At 38.2% G+C, this 27,470-nt stretch overlaps 1 protein-coding gene across 3 annotated transcripts in view; it reads right to left on the reverse strand.

Moving 5' to 3' along the window:
• The window catches only part of RB1 (RB transcriptional corepressor 1), a 164,466-nt gene extending 138,690 nt beyond the window's left edge, over nt 1-25,776 (reverse strand). Inside the window, exons 1-3 of one of the 3 annotated variants that reach the window (XR_012780135.1) lie at nt 25,492-25,775; nt 21,375-21,501; nt 8,469-8,584 (exon numbers count right to left, since the gene is read on the reverse strand). Coding sequence is in view for 2 of the 3 variants with exons in the window: in XM_075533250.1 (XP_075389365.1) it covers nt 8,469-8,584; nt 21,375-21,501; nt 25,492-25,622 (374 nt within the window). In the remaining variant the exon portion in view is untranslated. Of the gene's footprint in view, nt 1-8,468; nt 8,585-21,374; nt 21,502-25,491 lie in introns of all 3 variants that reach the window. The other 2 variants (XM_075533250.1, XM_075533251.1) reach the window with 2 other exon arrangements.
• Nucleotides 25,777-27,470: the final 1,694 nt, after the last annotated feature.

Genomic DNA, 27,470 nt, shown 5'->3' on the forward strand with positions numbered 1-27,470 from the left:
CCCTGGCCATACTTATTCCAAGATAAATCTGGTTGACCTTTTCAGCAGTAATGGTACTGTCAACAATATACTTCTCCAACACCACAATCCAAGTACACTGATCCTGCTCTGGTCTTCATATGACGCAGTGAAGAATTCCATGGCTCGGGGCAGGCGCACCTTAGCAACTCTTCAATATTCTACATGAGGTTTTGTGCAGATTTATCTAACGCAACTTGTCTTTTCATCTCTTCACTGCTGCCTCCATGATTCCTGTGTATTCCACCTGGCATAGTCCATATATGTAGTTGCTGTTTATATTATTGGGAAAACGTATTTGCAATGAAGATTTCAGTCTTGTAGATTTCTATCATTTGATCTCCAACTTCTTTATCACCAAGGCTATATTTTCCAATATTCTTCCTCCCTGTTTCCATCTTTCACATTCCAATTGCCAATAATTATCAGTGCAACTTCACTGTTTGATCAATTTCAAAGCCTAGATCTATCTGACATCAGTAATGATAACCCCTGCTTCACGTCCTCTTTTGAATTCAGACTGAACTGCAGTTCCCTGTCAGTGTACTGCTGCAATCGTTATTGGGTGATCTTCAGCAAAACTGTACTTGTGTGCAGTATCAATGATATCATTCTATAGTTTAAGCACTCTGTTGGGTCACCTTTGGAATGGGCACAAATATGGACCTCTTCCAGTAAGTTTGCCAAGTAGTTGTCTTCCAAATTTCCTGGCATAAGCAATTGAGTGCTTCCAATGCACCTTCAGCTTGCTGAAACATTTCAATGGGTGTACCGTCAATTCCTGGACCTTGTTTTTGGCTAATGCATTCAGTGCAACTTCTTCCTTCAGCACCATTGGTTCTTGCTCATATGCTACCTCCTGAAATAATGCACTGTCAACTAGTTCTTTTTGGTACAATGATTCTGTATATTCTTTCCACCTTCTCTTGATGCTTCCTGCATCATTCGATATTTTGCCTATCTTTCAAAATTACAATTGAAGGCTTGCATTTTTTCTTGAGTTCTTTCAGTTTCAAAATGTTAAGCGTGTTCTTCCCTTTGGGTTTTCTAATTCTAGGTCCTTGAATATTTTATTGTAATATTTGGCTTTGTTTTCTTGAGTTGTCCTTTGAAATTTTCTCTTCAGTTCCTTCCTTGACTTCTTCCTTTCTTCCAGGTACTTTAGCTACTATGCAACTTAGAGGGAGTTTCAGAGTTCCTCTGACACCCGCTTTGATCTATTCTTTCTTTCCTGTCTTTGAAATGACCTTTCGCTTTCTCCACAGCTCTTCAGGTCTTTGTCAGAAGAATTCAATGTGTAAAATCTGTTTTTGAGATGTTCTCAAAATTCAGATGGGATAAGCTCAAGGTTTGATTTTGACTCTTGTTTCTTGTATTTGTTATTAGCTCTCTTGCCATAACCATAAGAAATCCTTAATCCTGTTACTGTATCTATAGGTTTGCCTACCCTGGACTTCATATACAGCAAACACATCAAAGAAACATACAATAAAAAGAGGAAAAAATAACAAAAAGTAGAACCAAATTAAAATGAGTCTAAAGGAAGGACAAATGAAAGCGTGCTACATTTTGCCCTAACTATGTCTACATTAGTCTACTTTTCAATGCACTCCTGTCTGTTAGGGTTACACTCATCCCTAGGCAGAAGGCATTGCTGTATCAATGTGAGCACTCTGCAAATAGATTTGGGGCTTTCTCTGTCATTCACAGCCTTCTGCAAACGGAGTGTTCAGGTGACACTCTAACACGCTTTCCTCCTCCAGATTTGGATTTTATTAGTTACCAACTTTGCATCACACAGGTTAGTATGCTTATTCTGTGTGGGCTTTGCTAACAAATCATTTAGATGGCTGCTTGTTTGAAGACAAGCCTTTATGTTGCTAGAGACTATTCTTTCTGACAGTCGGGAACCATCTAATTTTCTTCATTACACTTTGATATAGCACCCATATCTTCAATGATCTCTTCATGAGGGCAAATATCAAGCAGGGTCACGTCGTAAGAACTAGTTATTCTTAGGTTAGGTCTGCAATTAAAAGTCTAGCGTAAAATCCATTCCTATATCAAGATCTGCCTTGAAGTAACATGCTATCTTTGATAACAAAACACACGAATTCAAGGAAATCCAGTTAAATACAACTATTCAAATTTACACACCAAACACTAAAGCTAATGATTAAAAAATTGAAGCGCCTACCAACTATCTTCAAGGTGAAGCTGATCAAACACACAATCAAGATGCACTGATAATGGAATGACAATTGACAACTGGAATGTGAAACGTGGAAAGAGGAAGGAAGAGTAATTGGAAAATATAGCCTTGGTGATAAAGCTGGAGCTCAGGTGACAGAAGACCAAGAGCTTCTTCATTGCAAATACCTTTTTCCAGTAACATAAGCAGCAACTACATACATGGACTACGCCAGATGGAATACACAGGAATCAAAGTGACACAAATGGGAAGAGATGATGGAAACGTTTAAAATAAAAAATGAAAAACAAGGACAGGGGCTAACAATGGAACAGATTATCTATTGCTCATATAAAAAAGCATGTTGAAGTTGGAGAAAATCACAAGTGCATGAAAGTCAAAAAATGACCTGAGTGTATCCCACCTGAATTTACATAACAGCTCAACTCTAGACCTGAGAAGCTGTGGAAGGACATAAGAAAATCATACGTAAAGATCATTTAAAAGACAGTTAAGAAAGATCAAGATGGATGTCAGAAGACTCTGAAACTTGCTCTTAATTACAGAGTAGCTAAAGTGAATGGGGAAAAATGAAGGGGAGAAGTGAACATAAACATGTAAGAGCAGTTCTAGAAGACAGAGTTTTATAATAAACATTATGTATAAAAACCTAGTTAAGTAACCAATAGGGAGAAAATGAAACATCTTAAGATGAAAGACCTGAGCAATATGTCATCCCTCCGGTTACAATATTAAAAGACTCTGTGTTCAAACTATTGACTGAAGCAGGAAGCATTAAAAGAAAATGGAAGGAACACCCAGGCCATTGTACCCACAACAACCACTTGACATTCCACCATTTCACAGGTAGGCAGCATATGATCAAGGATCTATGGCACGAAGGAAACTAGCAAAACACAAGGTTCCAGAAACTGAAGGAAGACTAATTCAAATGTTTGAACAAGCTGCTGAAACACTGGAAGCACTCACTCATCCACGCCAAGACACTTGGAAGCCAGCTACCTGGTCAGAAGCGACCTGGATTTACTTTCAAAGAAAGGAGGCCCAGCAAAATGTGGAAATTATCAGTATTGTTAATTTCACATGCAATTAAAGTTTTTCAAAGGTCATTAAACCACCTTTGCAACAGCATACTGAAAGAGAACTGTCAGAAATTCAGGCAGGATTCAGAAAAATGAGGGATATCATTGTTAATATCAAAGCAGAGAATACAAGAAAGATGTTTACTTGTGGGGTGGGTTTTTATTGTTTGTTTTATTTTCACAGCATTTTTAAAAAAACTTTTGTCCACATAATGATAAAACTATTACATATAGCAATCAACATGGAAGCAAAAGAAAAAAACATGAAAACCTTTTTGTTGGAATGCAACAGACAGAAACTATTAGTCACAAATACAGTCCTCAAGTTTTTTAGCCCATACACATAAATATTGTCTAAAACATGTTTTTTTGTAACAGCTGGGCCCTGCCACCACTGTGGTTGGCTGAGTTCACAAATCAGTTGTAACCTGTAGCTTCTCTGTCACTTATCTGGTTCTCCTCTTCCGCTAAGCTTTGTTTCCTGGTCGTCACTAAGATTTTCTGCCACTGCCATAGTTACTGCACCTGCTTGAACCACCACAGCCTCCTGAGTTTCATGGTTTGGCAAAGTATTAACACCCAGCACCTAAGGGCCAGAGTTTCTGTCTTCAAAGTTTCTACCCTTCATTGGTCCAAAATCTGAAGATTGATGTAGCAACTGTCAAAATCATTGTAGCTCCTGCCACCTCCAAAATCATTCCATCATTTCCAAATCCATTATAATCATCCCCACTGCTGCCATATCCACCCTCTAGATTGCCACCAAGGCTACCACGTCCATTGAGGTTTCTGCTCTGATCAAAGTTGTCAATCTCACCAAAAGCACTGCTGCAGCCACCACTGAAGTGTCCAGAACCATTCTGACTTCTTGGACTGGAAAAAACACTGGCCACATCTTGCGTCAACAGGGCTTTCGATACTTAGCAGTTGTGGTTCAGTATGGTATTTCTGAATGACAATCTTATCTACAGAGTCATGATTTACAAAAGCAAAGCCCCTCAATCAGTCATGATTTCTTACTTCAATTTTCTCATCCTGTTCAAAATAATCCTGTAGGTGATATTCTTCAGTGTCTTCTTCAATGCCACTGATAAAGACCTTTTTCAGTTATATGGGCACCTGAGTATTTGAGTCTTCTCGTGAGACAGCTCTCTTTGGTTGCACCATTCTTCCATCAACCTTGTGTGGCCTTGCGTTCATGGCTGCATCTACTTCCTCCCCAGTACAGCAAATGAGAAACCCAAAGTCTCTGGAGCACTTGGCGTTTGGAGCTCTCATTACTGCACAGTCCGTGGGCATCCCCCATTGCTAAAAATGGCTTCAAAGACTCTCATCTGTTGTTTCAAAGCTCAACCCACTGATGAAGAGTTTGCCACAAGCTGTTCTGGCTCTTTAGGAGACTGACTTAGACGTGATGGTTAGCCCTAACAGTGCTCCCTCTGCAATGTCCACATGCAGAAAGCCACGTGTGTTTACTGATCCCAAGTCTACCTTACAAATCCGGCTAGACCAGAGAATGTACACTGGTACAGATAGGAACCAGAAACACAGGGAATCCAGGACAGATGATCCCTTCAAGGCCAGTGCTGAGAGTGGCGATACCAGGAGGGTAGAGGGAGGGAGGGGTGGAAAGGGAAACCGATTATAAGAATCTACATATAACTTCCTTTCTGGGGAGACAGACAACAGAAAACAGAGAGTGGGTGAAAGGAGACGTCAGATAGTGTAAGATAGGGCAAAATAATGATAATTTATAAATTATCAAGGGTTCATGAGGGAGAGGGGAACTGGGAGGTAGGAGGGAAAAAAAGAGCTGATACCAAGGGCTCAAGTGGAAAGTAAATGTTTGGAGAATGATGATGGCAAAAAATATACAAATGTGCTTGACACTATGCGTGTATGTATGGATTGTGATAAGAGCTGTACAAGCCCCCAATAAAATGATTAAATAAAAAATAACAATAAAGTGTTATCCAATTCTAAAAAAAAAGAAAGAAATCAACATATTGCATTGGGCCAATCTGCAGCACAAGGCCCCTTTAACGCGTTAAAGAGCAAGAATGTCATTTTAAGGACTAAGGTGTGCCTGAACTAAAAGTTATACTATTTTCAATAGTATAACTTACTGATACTAAATAAGGAAGACCAAAAAATCAGTGTAGTTGAATTATGGTACTGGCGAAAAATGTTCAAAGTACCATGAACTACCAGAAAAAAACGTATCTGTCTTGGAAGAAGTATTGACCAGAACGTCCTTTAGAACCTATTATGGCAAGACTTCATTTTACAAACTTTGAATATATTATTTGGTGAGACCAGTCCTTGGAAAAACACATCATGTTCAGAAACGTGAGAGTTAGGCAAAAAAGAGTAGATTGCCAAAGGGATGAATTAGTACAGGGCTTACAACAATGAGGTCAAATATAACACATAACACAATTGGGCGGATGCGCAAGGCCAAGTAGTGCTTTCTTCTGTTGTCCACAGGGTTAACTTGAGTCGGGACTGACTTAAGGCACCTAACAAAAACAATTTGAAACATCAATACATAATCTTTCTGTCACAACTTAAAATACAGGACACCAAAGATAACAATCGACTGTACTGCACACATTCACTTCTAATCAAGCATGTCTAAAGAATATCCAACAGCAGTCAATGAAGCAAAGGGCAGTGACCAGACCCACCCACAAGCTGTTGAGGAAGCCATGAGGAGTTAGGGCCTTCATCCAAAAAGATAGACTGCGTCAGACACTAATCTCAAGAACTGCACAAAATAGTTTAGCTAACCAGCAAGATCACAGAATCTAAACGAAGGTAATTCCAAAGACACCACAATACAGAAGGGACAGTCAAATTATGCAGAAAAGCAAATACAGGAAAGTAGGAAAGATTTGGATGATGAGAAAAGAGAAAGAAGCAAATGTGCAGGTATATCCAGAGAAAATGAAATAAACAGACTATGAGTAACACTTATCGAGAGCCTTTCTCAATTCCTTTAGGTACGGTGTATGGTACAGTGATGCCTACTCTGAGAACACACGAAAACTCTGAATTATTATAAGAAAGTCATCTTTTTCTAGAGGTAACTTAAGTGTCTCTCCCTCTAATCTCGCCACTCCCCAAAATAAGAGGAAAACTAGAGTGAAGGAAAAGTCATAATCCAAAAGACCCATGACCAGAACAGAGCTTAGAAAAATGCTACTTATTAAACTGTTCTCCAGGGACTTATGGAGACTATTTGTTATCCGTCTACATGGAAATATAAATATAGACAATAAAACTAATCATTCATCAATTTTATGATAATTTAATAGCAATCGTATGCCTGCTTAAACTCAGTTTTAAAAAGGAGGGAGGCTTGAGTTTGGTTAAAAAGGTTTGTTTTTCTAGCAGTTCATTTGTTGTTTTTAAATATTGGTCCATGGCATACTGCAAATAAGAAAGACTAATCCTTCACCTTGGCATGTTTGGGAAGCAATGGCCTATGTAACATCTCTGGAGAAACACATTATTCTAACTATGGGTAGATTTGGAGATCTCAAGCATGTAATGTGGTGGTGTTCTACAAATACTTATGGAAAAAGTATAGAAAAAGATGTCTTACAGACAAAAGCCTAAAGTTTCTGTCCTATATATTTAAGAGCCGATATACAGCTGTATAGCATTGTCCTTCTGTTATTAGTATTTTTTCTCTCTCCTACTGGATTGAGTTTCTTGAGGTCAGAGTCACATCTCTAGATTCTTAGAATTTAGCACAGGACTATGAGCACCCTCAATTGAATACATTTTCTTTCCATCCACCCCTTTTTCCTTCCCTTTCTTTTTTTCTTTCTTATTTAGGGGTTGTTGATGTGTTTGAGGTTATATAAAAAAGGTATTATAATTTCCATTTCACAGATGAGGAATCTGAAACTTGGCCAGGTTAAACAATGTGCTCCATTAGCTTGTAAAAGGGCACAGTCTAACTAACTATATTTAAACCCCAAATCTACCTTAACCCCTAAATCTATTTTCTTTCAGAGTTACACTTTTGGGCCACTGAAAAGTTTATTAAATGAATGAATAACTATAGAAAGTTACCTGTATTTTCAGAATTTTTTTCAACTGAATTACAAGGGGGTATCCAAAACAAAAAACCTACCAGAATTTTTATTTCAAAGCTAAGTATTTAAAAATTTTTTTTACAGAACAACCTTATCACCTTCAACGTACTCTCCATCACACTTAATACATTTGTCAAATCTGCAATTCCATTCTTAGAAACAGTTTTCAAACTCATCAGTTTGAATGGCTGACAGCACCTCTCTCATTTTTTTCACCTCTTCTACATCATCAAATCACTGTTCTTTCATGTCCCTCTTCATTCAAAGAAACAAAAAGAAATCACACGGAGCAATGCCAGGTGAGTAAGGTATGTGGGGCAAGAGATGCATGCTGTTTTTTGCCAAAAACTGGCACACCAAGATCGCTGTGTGAGCAGGTGCATTATCATGTGGTAAAGCCAATCCCATCTGCCACAAATCAGGCCTTTTTCATTGCAATTTGTTACACAGTCTTCGGAAGTTCTAAATAGAAAGCTTGATTAGCCGTCTGACCTGGTATAACAAACTCCAAATGCACTATCCCCCTCACATCAGGAAACAAATGAGCATCAGATTCTTAGGGGCACCCCCTTGTATACTAAATATATAAATTTAGTTATTTTATTTAATAAATTTAAACTAAGAAATGTTGGAAGCACTCACTTGTCTATGTCAAGAAATTTGGAAAACAACTACTTTGCCAACTGACTAGAAAAGATCTGTATTTGGACCCATTCCCAAAAAAGGTGTCCCAACAGAATGTGGAAATTATTTGAATCATTAATTAATATTACATGCAAGTAAATTTTCCCTTTTTTGGTCCAGTTTATCAACCTTTCCGATTAAGAAAGTTTGTAGATGAATAATGAGAAACAGGACGAAAATTTTCTGGGGACCAAACATCAGCCTTTTTAAGGAAACCATAAACGTAGTTCTCTAAAAGGATCTGTGAAAGAATAATAGTACATTATTTGTCCCAAGTTCTTTGTTTATTTACTTTTAGCATTTCCCACAAATTCCTTTAAGTCTACCAAGAGGAAAGTCAAGAAATATTTATTTAAGAAATTTTACCTGGTTTCAATGTTTTTCTGTAGCTCAGTAAAAGTGAATGGCATCTCATCCAGGTCAATTGAGGCAATAAATATACAGACTCCCCACAGTTGCTTTTTCTTTTGACTATAATTTTCCTGAGAAGAAAAAAAAATTCAAATAACTAAGTGATTCACATATCAGATTCTGTGTTGAAACTGTATTTATATGTGACTTGTTTCATTACTCTGGGTCTCAGTTATCTAATGCCATTAAAATAGAAATATCACAAGTATATGGCTTTAACAGAAATTTATTCTCTCATTGTTTAGTTCCAATTCAGGGCGCCAGCACCAGAGGAAGGCTTTCTTTCTGTCGGCTTGGGGAAAGGTCCTTGTCTCTGTCCACATCTGTTCCTCTGTTCCTTGGTGATTTTCATGTAGCTTGGCATCTCTCCCACTCCATCTGTACTCACTTCTCTGACCTGGCTTGTTCTTTTTATATCTCAAAGGCAAAAGGCTCAAAAAATACCCTATTTTGAAATTGCTACATTCATATAACAAAGAAAACTCACTGCAAATGAAATCATAACCACATGTATGGGAATTAGAATTTATAACATGTATTTTGCAGGAACATAATTCCATTGATAACAAAATTAATGTTTTTAAAATCTTTATGATGGCAGATGTTTCAAAGCATTTCATCCCCGTACTAATAACACTGAAATTTTACAAGGCAAAAGACGTATTAAAATAATCCAAAACTTAAATTACAGTTCACTATAGAAAACTTAGGAGTCAGTTAATTTATTTGAAGTAAAGTTTTATTTTTTCATAATACAATGTCATCTGAGTCAAGTTTAAAATTTTCAGTCTATTCGACATAATTAAAAATCCAGAAACCAGGCCAACTTTTTTTTTAATTATCCTTCCTTTGCTCTAATTCTCACTCTTTTACCAATGTATTCATTCAAGAACTTGCTAAACCTGTGGAATATGTTCTCTGTGTCTCATGTATGGACTTCTTTGTAAAATGGAAATAATGTATATGAGGGAGTTGCCCCCCTCCAAAAGAAGAGAAATGTATGAGGTACAACTTTATATTGTTTGGAAATGACCATTATATACAATTTTTAGTAAAGTGTTTAAAACTACCAAATTTTATATGTAACAAAAGCTCATCATCATGCAACTACAAGCTTTTCCTTAATTTTAACTACTTAGGATACAAATGTTTTAAATTTTATATTACAACCACACATTCACTACACCAGCTGAAACGAGAAAGACTAAGAATATCACGGGCCAGTGAAGATTCAGAGTAAGTGGAACACGTCAACACTGCCAGTGAAAGTGTAAACTGTTACAGCCATTGGGAATAGAAGTTTGCCAAATTAAACATACCCTTTTCATATTGCTTAGCAATTCTCCTCTTAGACCTAAACTCAAGAAAAATAAAAACAATATACACATATGTTCATAATAATCTTATTCACAAGAGTCAGAACCTGGAACCATCCCAACTATCTAACAGGAGACTGCATCAACAAAGTGTAGGACATCTCAACAATGTACGGTAATTGTAGTCAACAATAAAAATGAAAAACTACTAAAAAAACAACGTGGATGAATTTCAAAATGAATAAGCTGAGAAAAGGAAGCCAAACACAAAAGGTTCTGGATTCTATCACTGTTCATATGAAACTCTAGAAAAGACGAGCTGCTGTCGTCAGAAAGTAGATCACTGACTATGTGGGGACAGGAGGGAAAGTTCTGGGAATGTCTACCAAAGGGAATGAGAAACACTTTTGGAATGATGGGAAAGTTCTGTGCGTTAATTTTAAAATACGTAAATTATATCTCAATAAATTTGATTTTAAAATGTTACACACTATTACTAAAATGGAACAAAGTGTACATTTCTTGATTGTTCTGGTGTCCATTAAGCATACAGTATTTTTAATTAAACTACATTTTACCCAGAAGCACCTCAGAAGACAAGTTTGGCAATCTGCTTCTACGCCCTGTAGAGCAGTTCTACAATGAATGAACAGACGGGACTGCCATGCTTTGTAAGCAACCGAAGGGCAACTAATAAAAACAATACTTAACTTAAATTTTTTAATTTGAACTATACTTTGTTATATACATTAAATATTGTGCACAGATAATGCTCTATTTTAATATTTATACTTTATTAAATTAAAATACTTATAGCAATAATGAGTCAGATTTGGCTCAATGGCAACAGGTTTGGTTCTATAGACCATAAAATATACTATTTTAGATAAAAAAACAAATTTTACCTCAATTTCTCAGGAATTTACAAATAAACCAAACTCACTGCTGCTGAGTCCCTCTAACCCATATCAACTCTACTGGACTTAGTAAAAATGCCCCGCATAGTTGCCTAGGCTGTAATCTTTATGACTGTAGACTGCCACATTCCTACTTCTATGGAATGGCTAGCAGTTTCGTAGAAAGTTAAATTGCTTATATTATTTGTTCATTTTATAACAGTAAATTTTATTGATACACTACACTACAATTCTATGCAAAGCCCGTGGATGTGAAGAGGGAGGAAAGGAATGAAGGTGTAAACAGCTGAGCATACTACAGTACTGTGCTAGGTCCTAAGAATATAGAGATGAGACGCAGTCTCTGGCCTCAAGAAACTCAAACCAGCAGGGAAGATAAAATGCCTAAATGAAATGAGTAAGTAAATTCTTGTTTTGAAGAACTACGGGATTTTCTTATAAGTTAAATGTGTGACTTCATTTCAGACGATTTATGAATCTGTTGTTTTAGTGGCCTTTCAATTAATACCACATGCAAATAAGTGTGGGAGCCCTGGTAGTGTCATAGGCGACAAGTAGGGCTGGTAAGGCAAGATCAGCAGTTCAAAACCACCGCTATGGGACAAAGATGAAGCTTTCTACTCCCACAAAGATCTACCGTCTCAGAAACCCCGAAGAGCAGTTCTACTCAGTCTTATAGGTCACTATGAGTTAGAAACTACTCAGTGGCAGTAAGTTAGAAGTTTTACTTTTCCTCATCCATTTACAGTCATCTATAAAAGAGAAGTAAGTCTTCCATCTACACTAGAGACAAAAATTTATATGACAAGTAAAAACAATAATGATCACTCTAAACATATTGTGACATGATGAATCTGGGGGATATTATTCTGAGTGAAATAAGTCCATCACAAAGGACAAATAATATTTTATCTCGTTTTCATATAAATAAGGCATGCACAAAGAAAACATTCTTTAGTGATTATCAGGGGCAGGAAGGAGCAGCATGGAGAATCACTTTCTATATAATAATCAAAACCAAATCCACTGCCATCAAGTCGATTCTGACTCATAGAAACCTGCAGACATTATTTTGGGGAATGGGAAAAGCAACAACAAATGCAAGTGATATCTAAACAATTTGACCAAGGTAAATTATGACACTAAAAGATACACCTGAATAAGAGATGTTTTTAGTAAATTCTATAACATAATTTTATCAATCTAAAAATGTGTGTGCTTATGTAAATAGATATGTACATGCATATGGAGTACTTCAAAAAGTTCATGCAAAAATAGAATTAAAATAGGATTCTACCACAAACTTTTGGAACCCCCAAATACATGTATCAGAAAGGAGATGTGTGCGCACATTGGTGCATGTGTAAGTCTATCTGCTAGTCATCATATGTGAAGTGCTACCACTTCATAGAGAGCTGTAGGCAAAGATACACACATCTGTGCTGCATATAAATTCATATATAGAGAGCATAGAAGGGGCACAGTTACAAATACTTCCTAGGCATAAGCAAACACCTCATGATATTAGTTTACTGGATTTGAATTAGGAATATAATCTTATGGAAAAACTGGGACTGAAATTACTTTTAATGGTCACCTTTCAGCTGAATAACAGGTAAGCTAAAAAAAAAACTTATCAGCAATGAGTATGGTGTTTCAGAAAGTAAAAATAAATCAACCATATGCAATCAAACAGTCTACATTTAGTTTAAAGCAAAGATGAAGGTAAAGGTGACAGGAAAGCTAGAAAAGTAGAAATGAAACCACCAGAATATAAATAATTAGGCTGTTAATATTACAAAAAATGTAGCCAATGTTACAATATGTATAGCAATTCTTCAATGGAAATCTACTTTGCTTTGTAAGCTGTCACCAAAAACACAATAAAATAGTATTTTTAAGGAGGTATTGATTTAGTTCTTTAGTGGGAACCATTACACAGAAGAGACCAATTATATAAAATTAAATGATTCCTTCATGAACAAATATATTTGTATTTCTATATAAGTGAAAATATTAGTTTCCTAAACGACAATCCTAAATGTGAAATTTCTAAATTAAAATATTTCTATCTATATGGAAAAGGCTTGCATTTAAGTAAGTGAGTAGAAACATGGACTACTTGAATACTAGAAACTTCAATACTTGAAGAGGCTACCTTCTACTATCAAGCAGCTGAGTTTATTTGAACCACTATAATGATGAGTTCAAAGGTCGAATTCTTCCTTCCATGCAGGTGAGCTGGGTTCAATTACAATGCACCTCATGAAGAGCCTTTGCCCATCAAAGCCTGGTAATCTACTTCCAAAAATCAGCAAATGAAAACTATGGATCACAAGTCTGACCCACAACTGATCATGGTGTAGGAATGAGCAGCATTCCAGGTCAGATAACAATGTTAATTCTTAATTAGTCAGAAATTCTCCTTGGTTTTTTTGATAATGCACTGATTTTAAAAAGAGCTCATGAATTTAAATTACAATTTTCAAAGTTAAAAGTATGATTATTTTAGTAAGCTTTTTTGAAATATTAACACCAAGGTGAAAACTAGTTAAAATAAAGTTTCTACCTAAAGAGAAAACTAAAAAAAAAAATCTTGTCACTTGATTGATAACGCTCTACTGTGTGATAAAAGGAGGCCCGGTGGCACTATGGATTGGGCACTGAACCCCTACACACAAAGTCAATGGGTTTAAACCCACCAGCTATTCCGAGTTAAAATGGTCTCTGTTCCAATAAATATTTGCAGTACTAGACACCCTGTGTAGGCCATTATGAGTGAAAAGAATTGACTTGGTGAAATTACAAGATAATGGAATTTTTCTACGAACTTCCAAAGGTTCCTTCATATGCAGAATATACGAATATTCCAGAAAAGCTTCCCTCTCACTATCATCACACTAGCTGACCGGAGTCTGATTATAATTCTTAGAGACACACAAAAGTAGTAAAAGGCAAGAGTGATGTAGCTCAGAGGAATGCAAAAGCTCACCTTGCTCTGTCACATTTCTGGTTAGAGAAATTACATCTAATTAAGTACTATATGTCAAGAGACCAATGCAATGCCTAGCACTGCCTTTGTTAATATTTATTTTTAAGTATTAGCAGTGACCATACTCCAACATAACAGAGTGGCTTTTTTTTTTAAATCTCTCTCTTTTTGAAAATGTGTTTAGAGAAACAAACTACCGGTACTCAGTATAAGAAAAAACTATTGGTTCTTTCCACTCAAAGGTAACTAACAATAGTCATTCCTTCTGAACTCATTTATCTATGGATGGCTGAATCAGTATCAGCAATGGTAACTGACAGAGAGATATGATATTACAAACCTCATTTTTGAAATAGATGATATTACCGGCCCAGAACATAAGTTTTTGGTCAACCTCTCTGATTAATTTGAGCCCAAGGCCCAAAGATGATCCATCCATTAACCAGATAGAAGGGTGGGGGGGGGGGGGGAGTGTCTAACCTGGTAGAAGGAAGAAACTGCCATCCTATTCAATCTTCCACTAACTAGCTTTCCTAAAAAAGATCTACAAAGTTGATGTCTACCATTCTTGGGAATAGGGTTTAGAAATACTGGGGAAGGTACTGGTACCCACAATCCAAATTCTATAATACAAACAAAACATAGTTGCAAAAGTTTCCATGCCAACACCTTCCGGTTTATGCGTGTTTCTATGGTTCCAGCTGACACGATAATCCAATCTGCAAATTTTCCAATAATTAAAATAATTTATCTAAGATAAAATAATTTATCTTATATTTATTGCTGAAGAAACCTTCAAAAAAAATCCCTTAAAGAAGCCTATTAAAATGTAGCAAACCTGAAAGAAAAAATAATACTGATTGTCAACTTTTTATAGTCTGAATAAAACTAGGAAAAATAATTAACAATAAGTTTGGTAGACTAAAACATTCATTGAGGGATAGCGCATATGATAGTTTTTGTGTTCAATATAATTCTGATTCGACTTACTCTAAAAACAGTATGTAGAACATACAAACCAAGGCATATATAAAGTAGTAAATTGAAATAGGAATAGAAAGTCTATTTTACATTCCTTGGCTTATAAATTAATGAGCACCAAAACTCTGCTAAATAGCTGGGTCTCACAAGTAAACGATTATTTTTTAATTCTTGAATATATAATAAAAATAACCACTAATCTGAAGACAAATAATAATTACTACCAGGCTTCTAAAATTATGAGGACAAATGTGGAAAAATTAATTCTATTTATTTGTAATATTTTTAAAGACTCTGTATCTCTTATATTTAAATTTATAAACAGTTTAGAGGTGTTTAAAGCACAGGAAACACCAAATTCTATTCTATTGGAATTTAAGATACTTCAGCTCACCTGAGCACCTATAACAATCTCCACAATCACGTCAGTCATGAAGAGGAGGTGCTATAGCAGTGCCTTTCATATCCTTCTTAGACCTACTTCCAGTCTTTTCACAGGACTAATGCGGATATTTTTGGAGAACTTGAAAAGAAGTGTAATTTATTTTACTAATGTTTAGAATTACATTTTAATACAAAATATTTTATGATTATTTTCAAATTTCAACTTGTTCTAGAAAAGATTGAAGAAATTCTAAAGCAATATATACAGCATTAAAAATAAAATCTAGCCCTATCCGGAGTCATAACGAGGTATAAATTACCAAGGGCATATGAGGGAGGGGGGAATGGGGAGGGAGGGGGGAATGGGGAGGGAGGGGGGGGGAAGAGGACCTGATGCAAGGGGCTTAAGTGGAGAGCAAATGCCTTGAGAATGATTGGGGCAGGGAATGTATGGAGGTGCTTTATACAATTGATATATGTATATGTATGAACTGTGAAAAGAATTGTATCAGCCCCAATAAATTGTTAAAATAAAATAAAAAAAAGAGTTGTATGAACCCCAAATAAAATGTTTAAAATATATATATAAAAAAATAAAATAAAATCTAAGTAGGTTAAGACATGGTGCATTTTAGAGAAGGAAATTTTAAGCACTATTCTCTCATTCACACAGGTCATTCAATGAATATTTCCTAAATGACCATGTACTACTCTATCAATGAACCAAACATTTTTGTTTTCTGTTACTGACATTTTCAGCATAAAATTTGGTTGAAGCACAACAGGAAAAATTATGGGTCAGAGGCCTACTGAAATGTGAAACTTTGGAAAGGCATCGTGAGCCCTTTTCAATGACCTGCGGGGTGAGGCTGGTTTGTTTGCAGGACTGAGGAGAGCCACACACATTCAACGCAGCAAAGTCAGCCGCCATCTTCAAACAAGGCAATACAGTCTCTAACGGTGTCAGTCAAGTTTCTGTGCAATGTGCATGCTGCACTTGTTTTCTAGACAGATTACATTCCAGCACAGTGGTTTTCAACCTGGGGGTCACAACCCCTTTCGGGTTGAAAGACCCTTTCACAGGGGTCGCTGATTCTAACAGTTGCAAAACCACAGTTATGAAGCAGCAACGAAAATAATTTTATGGTTGGGGGCATCACCACAACATGAGGGAACTGTATTAACGGGTCACGAAATTGGGAAGGTTGAGAACCACTGTTCTAGCATGATATAGACACATAACCTTTCCTATTCCAGTTGACATCCAGGTTCACTCACATTTTATAAATTCAGCCTCTTCTGCTTTAGTTTGCCAGACTTGAGTGAGCTGGAAGAACTAGTCTGCAGCGCAACAGACAGAAAAAGGACGGGCATACTACAGCATCTGTGACACAGCACGCACTGTGGCACAGCACAAAAGAAAGAGACAACAGACCTTTTACAAAAGCTGGTAAGAATTCAGCAAAAAGGTTTAACAAATGTTGACTACAAAATAAAACCAGTAATAATAATAGTTTAAATGTAAAGCCACAGATAGTTTAAGAGTATAATGATGGGAAAAGCTTTGCTAATCAAAGAAAAGTGGGCAAAGCATATCTCAGAACAAAATAACTATACATTGGAATAAAAAGATGTTTCTTTTTATAATGAGAAAGGGTTAAGTCTCCAAGAATAAATACCTATGTATGCTTCAAAACACATTAATCTAAAATTGAAAAGAGATAAGAAATTCCACAAATACAGTAAAAACACAAAAGATTATTGTCTCAGTAATCAAAACAAGACGCAGGTAAAAGGTAGAGAATAGCTGGGAAATGGGATCATCCAACTTGACCCAATCAACACTTCCAGAGCATTCACAGCAGGGTGCATTCTTTCAAGTGCCCACAGAACAGACGTTCTTCAAACTTGCTTGACCTATAATCCTTTTTCAGAAAATACTTACTTAGTAACCCCCCCTCTCCCCTCCCCACCCCACCCCCGTGTTCCTCCACTCAATCCCAAAAGAAAAAAAAAAAATCAAACAATACACATCTAGCCAGAGAGATCAAGAAAAAAGAAGAAGAAAATACCAATATTAGGATATAAGCACATGATCTACGTGTATCAGATGGGAGAAATGTGAAAGAATGGGAGAACTTTCTTCAAATTCAACACCTTAATGAAGAGAATAAAGCCCATTGAAGACATAAACGGTTGATGCATACTCACAACGCAGTAATGCTGAGATTTGAGGTAATTTTTTTCCATACAAAAACTCCAGATGTAGACAGTTTCACTGGCAATTCTACCCACTAGATATATGGACTAAGGTGCCTTGGTGGCATAAGGGGGTTATGCATTGGGCTGCTAAATCCAAAGTCAGCAGTTCAAAACTACCAGGCACCACCTGGAGAGTGTTTTCAACTCTGGTAGATTACAGTCTCAGAAACCCACAGGGGCCAGGACTGCTGAGTCAGAAATGATGATGGCACTGAAAATACAAACTGTACCATTAAAAAAAAAACTCAATAAATGTAAGAGGGCTGAAAAGCAATTGAATATAAGGTGCTCAAGTTGCAATAGTGAAAGATTCTATGGGAAAAAGTACTGAATGACGCAGGAAGCATCAAAAGAATATGGAAATAATATAGTCGCTGTACCAAAAAGAATTAGTTGACCTGCCACCATTTCAGGAGGTAGTATGTGAGCAAGAATCCACGGTGCTGAAGAAGTTCAAGCTGCACTGAAAGCATTAGACAAAAACCACGCTCCAAGAATTGATGGAATACCAATGGAAATATTTCAACAAGCTGATGAAGCACTTGAAGCACTTACTACTGTATGCCAGAAAATTTGGAAGACTTGGCCAACTGACTAGAACAGATCTATATTTGTGCCCATTTTAAAGAACGATGGCCCAACTCAAATTATAGAACAGTATCACTGATATCACATGCAAGTGAAATTTTGCTGAAGAACATCCAACAACATTGCAGTAGTACATCGATAGAGAGCTGCCAGAAGCTTAGGCCAGATTTAGAAGCTATGGAAAAGGGACATTGATATAATTGCTGATGTGAGACGGATGTTGGCTGAAAGCAGAGAATTCCAAAACAGATGTTTACTTGTGTTTTACTAACTATGCCAACGTATTCAACTGTGTGGATAATAACACACTATGTATGCATAACCTTGAGAAGAATGGGAATTCCAGAACACTTCATTGTGTTCATACGGAACTTTTACAAGGATCAGGAAGCAGTTATATAAACAAAACAAGGGAATGCCGCATAGCTTAAAATCAGGAATGGAAACAAGCGGCCATGTAGCTCAGAAGCAACAAAGCCCACCTGGAAGAAGCACACCAGTCTGTCTGATAATGGGGTGTTGAAGGGATGAGGTATCAGGCATCAAAGAACAAAAAACCTTATCATGGTGAATGAGGGGGAATTTGGGGTGGGGACCCAAATCCCATCCGTAGGCAACTGGACATCTCCTTACAGATGGGTCGTGGGGAGATGAGCCCATCAGGGTGCAGTGTAGCAATGATGAAACATATAACTTTCCTCCAGTTCCTAAATGCTTCCCCCCCACCCCCCCACTATCATGATCCCAATTCTATCTTAAAAATCTGACTAGACCAGAGGATGTTCACTGGTACAGATAGCAACTGGAAACACAGGAAATCCAGACAGATGAACTCTTCAGGACCAGTGGTAAGAGTGGCCATACCGGGAGGGCATAGGGAGGATGGGGTAGAGAGGGGGAACTAATTATTAGGTTCTACATATAACCTCCTCCCTGGGGAAGGACAACAAAAAAGGAGATGTCGGACAGTTTAAGATATGACAAAACAGTAATTTATAAATTATCAAGGGCTCATAAGGGAGGGAGAGCGGGGAGGGAGGGGAAAATGAAGAGCTGATGCCAGGGTCTTAAGTGGAGAAGAAAGCAAATGTTTTGAGAATGATGAGGGTAACAAATGCACAAATGTGCTTTATACAATTGATGTATGTATGGATTGTGATGAGTTGTATAAGCCCCAAATAAAATGATTTTTTAAAAAGCATGAATGGTTATAGTTGTCAAAGACTTTGCCTTGCTTGAATCTACAATCAATGCTAATGGAAGCAGTAGTCTAGAGACCAAAAGAAGTATTTCATTGGGTAGATTTGCTGCACAAGACGTCTTTAGAGTGTTGAAAAACAAGGATGTTACTTTGAGAACTAAGGTGTGCCTGACCCAAGCCATGGTATTTTCAACTGCATCACATGCATGTGAAAGTTGGGCATTGAATAAGGAAGACTGAAGAAGAATCAATGCATCTGAATTGTGGTGCTGGCAAAGAATATTGAAAATAAGATGGATTGTTAAAAGGACAACCCGATCTGTCTTGAAAAAAGTATGGCCAGAGTTCTCTTTTGAGGCAAGGATGGCAAGACTTTGCATATATACTTTGGACCTGCTGTCCAGTCCTTGGAGAAAGACATCATGTTTGGGAAAGGGGAGAGGCAGTGAAAAAGAGCAAGGACTCTATGAGCTAGATTGACACAGTGGCTGCAAGAACGGGCTTAGGTATAGGAACAACTGTGCAGGGTTCCCTATCACTGTGCACAGGGGGCACTATGGGTTGTAACCAACTCGACAAGGTTCCGACCTTTATCTTTTGTGGAGCAACTTGTGTGTCTTTCTGAAGCGACAGCAATTATTTAAACAATGCATATGACTGTTACACAGTTAAGCTGCTCCACAAATTCTAGTCAGGATCAACAAATGAATGATAAACAAAATGTGGTACATACAAACAATGATTATCAAACAGAATGAAGTTCTGACACATGCTAGTTTACGGATGAACCTTGAAAACACTGCTAAAACAAATAAGCTAGACACAAAATAATAAATACTATAGGTATATTCACAGAGAAAAAAATAGTAGAGGTTGAAGGCTAGGGGTGGCATGGCAATGGAGTGGTTATTGCTTAATTGATGCAAAGCTTCTATTTGAGGCAATGATAAACTTTTTGAAATAATGGTGATATTTGTACCATTATTGTACCTTTTGAATTCCCCTAATTTGTAAAAAAGAAATTTTATGTTAAATTCAGTTAGCCACAATTTAATTTTTTTAAAAAAGAAATATTTCCTTAAGTTGCCTTATTCCTTGTTTCAGTGGCGATTGCTGGTTGTCACTAGTGTGCTACCTAGCAAACAGGGTCAGCTTGTCATGAGTTCCTCTTCTCAGCATACACTCCATCAAATTCTCCTTTAGAAATTATTTAGACATTAGATTCTTGGGCTACCCTTCAAAACCTTAACAGTGATTATCACATTATTTTATTGGATAAAAATGCTGGCAAAACAGAAATATAGAATAATAATTTATATATTCAACTATAAAGAGTAAAATATGGTACCACCACTAAAAACTGTTATTACAAAATATTTACTGACCAAAAAAACATCCAAATGCGAAGCAAATCAAACAAAAGAAAAGCAAGATCTACTTTACATGTAACTATACCTACAGTCTCAAACCTATTATTTGAGGTCATTGTGGCCAGGTAGCTTGTTCTACACTTGCTTAACCTCACTGCTCGTCAGTTCCATTATCTGTAAAATGGACATTTCACATTGTACGTGCAGAATATTTATATTTAAAACAAGGATTTTACATATGAACTAAAAATTACATTTTACATTGAAAATAAAAATTTCATCTCAATGGTCTGTTAAATGAGTTATTCATAAAGTAGTCTGTTAAATGAGTTATTTGCAAAGTAATTTAATACTTCCTTACACATGGGCCTGCTATGAGTCCGAATCAATTCCAAGGCCAATAATTCCTGGTTTCCCCACATACATAAACAAAGCAACTCACAACTATTATCATTATACATATATGTATGTACACATACAAATAAAAACTGGAATAAAGAAAAATATTATCGAAGATGCTGAATTTTAACAAAATTGATTCTGAGACAATCAGGAAGTTTGAATACCAACTAAAAGAAAATATTAAAAATCCTTTTATAAACCATAGTTGTTATTTTTACAGTCCCTATAGCACAGAAACATACAGTACTACAATTATGAGTAAAACTAGAAGTCTAAGACTTGTTTTAAAATACTTTGGTGGGATATATATGTAGGAAGAATTATTTTTAATGTTATCAAAGGCAAGTTACTCTGACCTTTTATTTTGTTTTTCAAATTTTCACATTGATTCAAAATTATTTTCAAAATGAGAAAAAATTTCCTTTAAATATATTAAGAAAATTCTTACCGAAGCACCATCCACAGATAACACTTTCTCCCAAGTTAACCAAGCCCTTTCCCTGACATGATCTGGTAGCTTTAATTTCCGACACAATGCAACAAAATCAGGGTCTTCAGCGTCTTCAAACTCAAGCCTACCAAATAAAAAAAATTAACATATATAATACACAATTTTAAGTCAAATTAAGTAAGACATTTGCTTCAATTGTTCATACATTGCACTAACCTAAAAGTAATCATCACTAAACTACATCTAAGTATTATTTTATCTTTGAAAGCTTACACATAATTTAAACATGTTTATCTTATTTCTTGGCTTTCCAAAATAAGGGTAGCACACAATGAAGTGTTTGTGGGTATGGTGAATCACATACTTCAGAGCAGTAAACTAACCTTGTGAAGGCAAATAAGTACATTAGCTATAGCTGTTGGGATGAACTGGAATATTAAGAAGTAAGTCCAAAGGTAATATTACAGAATCAAGTCTATGTCAGTGAAATGTAGTCTCCACTTATATTTCCAAAAATCTCTGTTCATATGGTAAGTTCACATAAATTACTGCTGTGCTTATGTCCTCCCTTCCCTTAACCTTTCTTCATCAAAATAGGCATTACATTCTAGTTGGCTAATTTCTTTCATTATTATATTTTGCATCAAATAATATTAATAAAAAATGAATTTTGAAAATTTTAGTAGTGTCTCCAGCTAACAGTGGGTTTCTATTACCATGGCTTGTTGTAAATTGGCTCTGACATAAGTCAAATACCAGTTTTCCCCCATTTCCTTATCATTACCTTTTGTTTATAGTACATTTATAAATATCCATTATTTGACCATCTACAAGTGAACATCTGAAAATGGTGTTGATGCCAAAGTCATAAGGATCCTATGAACGAAAAAAATGAAACATTCTCTGGTACTGCACCATCCTCACAAGCCTTACTGTTTGCCCTTGTGGTCCCAGCCAGGGTGTCAATCCATGTTACTGAGGGTCTCCCTCCTTTCTACTGACCCTCTACTTTCCCAAACAAGACCTCTTTCTCCAGGACTGGTCTCTCCTGACACCATGGCCAAAGCACATGAGACAAAGTCTCACTTGGATTCTAGATTTCCAGGACAGATTTGTTTGTTCTTCTGGCAATCCGTGGCACACTTCACCAATGTTCTTCACCAGCACTACAATTCAAAGGCAATAATTCTTCTTGAGTTTTCCTTATTCATTGTGTACCTTTCAATGCTTTTGAAAACACCACGGCATGGATCAGGTAGGGGCATCTTAGTCCTCCAAACGATAGCCTCACTTTCTAACACTTCAAAGAGCTCTTCCGTCTTTTCTCCATTGATGATGATGTTATTTATTGGTCCAGTTCTGAGGAATCTGCTTTCTTTGTGTTAAGGTGTAATCCATACCCTTTGATCTTCATCAATAATTGCTTCAAGCACGCTTCCCTTTCAGCAAGTTTGTGATACTTATACGACAGGCTGTTGCTGAGTGCTCCTCTAATGCGATGCTGTGTTGTGCTTCATACAGTCCAGTGTTTGGGATTACCTCAGCCCACAGAGTGAGCAAGCAGGGTGAAAGGCTACACGCGTAACACCCACCTTTCTTGATTTAAACTACACAATAGCCCCTTGTTCTGGTGGAACTACCATCTTGCGGTCTAAGTCTACCTTCTGCACAGCACGGATGCCAGTAAATGTTCTGGAATTCCCATTCTTCAAAATGCTATTCAAAGCATCCACACAGCTGGATGTTTCTGCATAGCTCACATCACCATATGGAATGTAGTACATACCACTAACAATGCAACAGTTTATAAAATCAACAGTCGCAAGTATGGTAACTCAAACATGTTGCAAGTAATTCCGAAACATTATAAACTGGAACCTACTTATATTTACCATACCCTGTAGAAAGTTCTTAGATTCACGGCTTCAGTGAATTCCCATGTCAGCTCTATTGTCATCCTTGTTTTACACAAGAATACATCTATTCAGAGAAATTTAAGTACTTATCTGAGGAAGCAGCCAGTAGTTAAGTGGTAACCTAGGAAGTGAACCCAACAGACTTAACTTCGTAATCCATGTTCTGACCACCATTCTATGCTATTAATACCTTTTTCAAAACGTAATGAATTTTTGGTTACCTGAACAATGAAGGTGATATGCTGTTCTTAGTGACAGTTCTCCTTCCAACCTCATAACTTAGGCCAGAAATAATGTGACAGAAATATGAGGTCAGGGTAGAAATAGACTTTTTCTGTGATTGAAGTTAGAGGTGGGTTCTAAATTCATGCCTGGGCAAGTTACTCAGTCTCATAAAACCAAGATGAAGTTCTATCCTTGCTACATAGTTAATCTAGGAAGTTTGATCACCCATGTTATAAACCCTTTGTGGGTGAAAATAATCTAGAGTTAACTGTATTTTGTATGGTTTCAAAGTATAAGCTTTGATTTCCAAGGCAATTTTAATAGTTCTATCAATTGTACATAAAAGAGTTGGGGGGGGGGATAAAATTCTTCTTTTCCTAGGTGATGGTTTGAACTTTACTATTTTCTAGTTACCACCTACTAATCAAGAATGTTTTTAAAGTTATATGGATAATACTGAATTCTTTAAATATTACTTTTTCTGGCAAAGAGAAGTCTTCAAGTATTGAGTACCTCAGAGTTTTAATTTAAAAACAAAACAAAACTTAAATGTGTTGTCTTAACCCCAGGATCTATTTTTTTTTTAAAGCAGATAACCAAATATTTCTTCCAAGGACTCTTTAGGGAGGCTCAAGCCTCCAACTTTCTGGCTAGGAGCCAAGTGTTTAACTCAAGGACCTTCGTTTCTTTCTTTTTTTTTAACGAATAGGTCTGATTTTTAGTTGACCGGTAATACAATTCATTCACATATATAAATGTTGGCTAGGTTTGCACAGGCCACTTCCACAAGCTACGGTAATTTCAATCCTTTATAATTTGTTCTCAATTCTGTCAGTGCCTAGGACGTGGAAAGAAACATACAAATTCAGTCAGGGTACTTCTAACAGAACTTGGTGATGAACCAGAATGAGGGAAGGGAGGGTGATAGGAGGAAACCAATGGAATTCTCAGCAAGGAATCCGTGGTCTCAAAGTAGGGTCACTGCTAACAATAGAGAAGGGCAAGTATGCACTTTAAAATCTTCATTATTTAACCATAAAATAACAGTCAAGAAAAATTAAATGTTGCGATGCAATAAATACCCCTTTGTCAAATTCTTCTGCATCCACATGGCCTTGCTTAAATTTAGATTCCACTCAGGGGCTGAGGAAATACAGTTTCTTGTGAGCACTCATATTTTGCCCACAACAAAACAAAGAAACAAGGCACATCGAGATCTCTCATCGCAACGCGAAGCAACAAATTGAAATAACAGGACATGCCGAGGCCAACTAACCTACAGAAATTTTATCCAAATGGGGGTAAAAAAATGGAAAAGTTTAGAAACGTTTAGGCATTTAACAGTCAACACCTCGCGAAACTTTTTCCGTTCTGCCAGTCACGACAGCTGGCTGTTTGAACCCCCGAGATGCAAACTGCATTCAGGGCACCCCCAGAACGCAGCCGAACCTCGGGAGGAGGGGGGCGTCTGGGGCAGCTGCAGCTGTTTCTGGCCGGTGTCCCCGAGGCCTGGGCTTAGCCTGCGGGGCCCTCCAATGAAAACTACTCGGGGCTCCAGGGCTGCGGGAGGCCACCCCCCCCCCCCTCGGAGGGCCACCGATCTCAACGGGATCAAGCCCGCTTCATCTCCAACCTTACAGGGGGGGGGGGGGCTCCAAAGGACCAGTCGACCCCAGCCTCGGATCTCACATTTGTCACCGACGCTTGGCGACCAGAGCCCCACCCGCCCAACACCTGTCAACCGGGAGCCGAGCCCTCTCCCTCCCCGGGGTCCTGCGCTCGCCCCAGAGCATCGAACACGGTCGCCCTCCTTCCGCCCTTGCGCGGCGGCGGGGGTCAAGAAGGGACCCCTCATCCGCCGGGCCTCGAGCAAGGAAGAGCCCCGCCTAGGCGCCGTGGCAGTGGCCACGAAGCCCCTCGGACGCCCTTCCGGTGTCCGCGCCGCGCGGCGACGCTCGGCCCGCCTTAGTCACCTGGCCAGAGGCAGGTCCTCGGAACCACTGTCTCGCTCCGGATCCTCCTGAGGAGGCGGCGGCCGCGGCCGCGGCGCCCGAGGCTCCGCAGGCGCGGCGGCGGCGGCTTTTCGGAGGGTTTTCGGCGGCATGATGGCCTCACAGACGGGGAGCCAGCGAGCAATGGAGGAGAGCAGGAGCAGGGCCGCGCGCGCACGTCGGGGCACGCCCCGGCCTCTCTCGACTCCCGTTACAAAAATAATGTGAGCGTCCCCGGAGAAAGACTGGACCAGCCCTCCCCCGCCCGGCGCCTGAGGGCCGCGTCCAACCGCGGGAAAGCGTCACTTCCGGCCGTGACGTCACGTCCAGGAGGTTCCCGGGCCCGCAGACGCCGGGCGGGCAGCCTGGCGCCGAGCCGTGCGTACGTGCGTGCCTGCGTGCGTGCGTGGGGGGCAGGGGGACTGGCCGGGGCAGGCCGTCCTTGGTTGGGGCCCCGCCCGGGTCAGCTTGTACATTTTGGGTCGTTTCTACCCTAACTCCCTCCTCTTCGAGGTTGAGGCTCCCGGAATTGGCGTTCAGAAGAATTTGGGGAAAGGGGGGCCATTGGGCCCCATCTCGATCGGTATGATCTCGGACGATCACTCAGGGCCTGTACATTCTCTCAGGCCAGCTCTCCGTAGGCTCGCAAACCCGGCTCCCCAAGGACACTACTTCCTTCTCTCTCCCGGAGCGCTCTGCCCAAGCCCTTCCCACCACATCTACCCAAACAAGGACCAATCCCTTCACAAACATTTCTGGAACTTTGCCAATCACTAGGGGACAAAGTGCAGGCTAGTTCTGGCCTTTGGAAGTTAACTTGTGTTGGGAGTGGGGCAATGAACAACTACACAGATTTACTTGATAAATAACTTGCTAAAATTGTTCTGGACATAAAATCATCTTACACAGATTCAAAAGAACACGATGAAGGTTCCCCCTCCTATCAGAAACGAGAACATTCCTATGACACTTTAGTGAGCTGATAGAGCATAAATGGACAAGCAATTACAGTTCATTGAGATGAGAACGTTTTGAGCATTCCTAAACCCAGAAAATGCCCTACCACATCACAGCAAGCAACACTTAAACCCTGAAATAACACCTACTATTGTCTTCAACGTTTAAAACTTTCAAGGCTTTATGCTAAAATGCTGAGTACAATTCTAGAGGAAGGAGCCAGGGTGAAGCTTATCTTGGTGCTGAGTACACACCTAACAGCTGGCTGCAAAAGCAAAAGCTGCGTGCTAGTTTCATTTTTGTCCTTTTTTTTTTTTTTTGTAAAAGTGAAAAATACCTTGGCTTCTTTCTGTTAGTAAAAACAGTTAGGAATGTTACATTTTTTTGTAAAAGTGAAGGGACAGAAAGCAAACTGTGAAAAGCAGGAGAGACCTGCATTTGATTAGAGGATAATTTCATGAACAATTTGCAAAGTGGGACAACATTCCGTTCCTGCAAGAAGAAATCCCCATAGAATGGAGATTTCACAGACTTGAAAAATCGGTTTTGTTTAATGAACATACATTTCCATGGTGATGAAGTACTTAATGGTTAGTGAGTTAGCAGTACATATTTGTAGCTATGAGACCTCTTGAAATTAAAAGTAAATACACACAGCCTTTTTCATTAAATCACCAGGTAATGGATTAGTTATTGATTGCTTTCTTCCAGCTGCATGGTTAAGCAAGTTTAACCATGTTGCAAAGTTGACTGACGATTTTTGATGGAAAAATAAACCAGTGAAACTGCAGGCAAGTTTAATTTTAAGTTAGATATTTTACACTGGTAGGAAATAAAAATATCTTCAACTCAAAATAAAATGTCTTTTAACTCCCACCCCCTGACTTAATAATAGTGTTAAACCAGTAGGGACTGTGGAAATGTGTAAGGAAGTTCTATGGAGGTAGCAGCTGAATAGAAGTTTGCCAGGTAGACCTAACAGTTAAGGAGGGTTTGTTATATGC

Source organism: Tenrec ecaudatus, chromosome 15, assembly GCF_050624435.1.
Source record: "Tenrec ecaudatus isolate mTenEca1 chromosome 15, mTenEca1.hap1, whole genome shotgun sequence".
Lineage (NCBI taxonomy): Eukaryota > Metazoa > Chordata > Mammalia > Afrosoricida > Tenrecidae > Tenrec > Tenrec ecaudatus.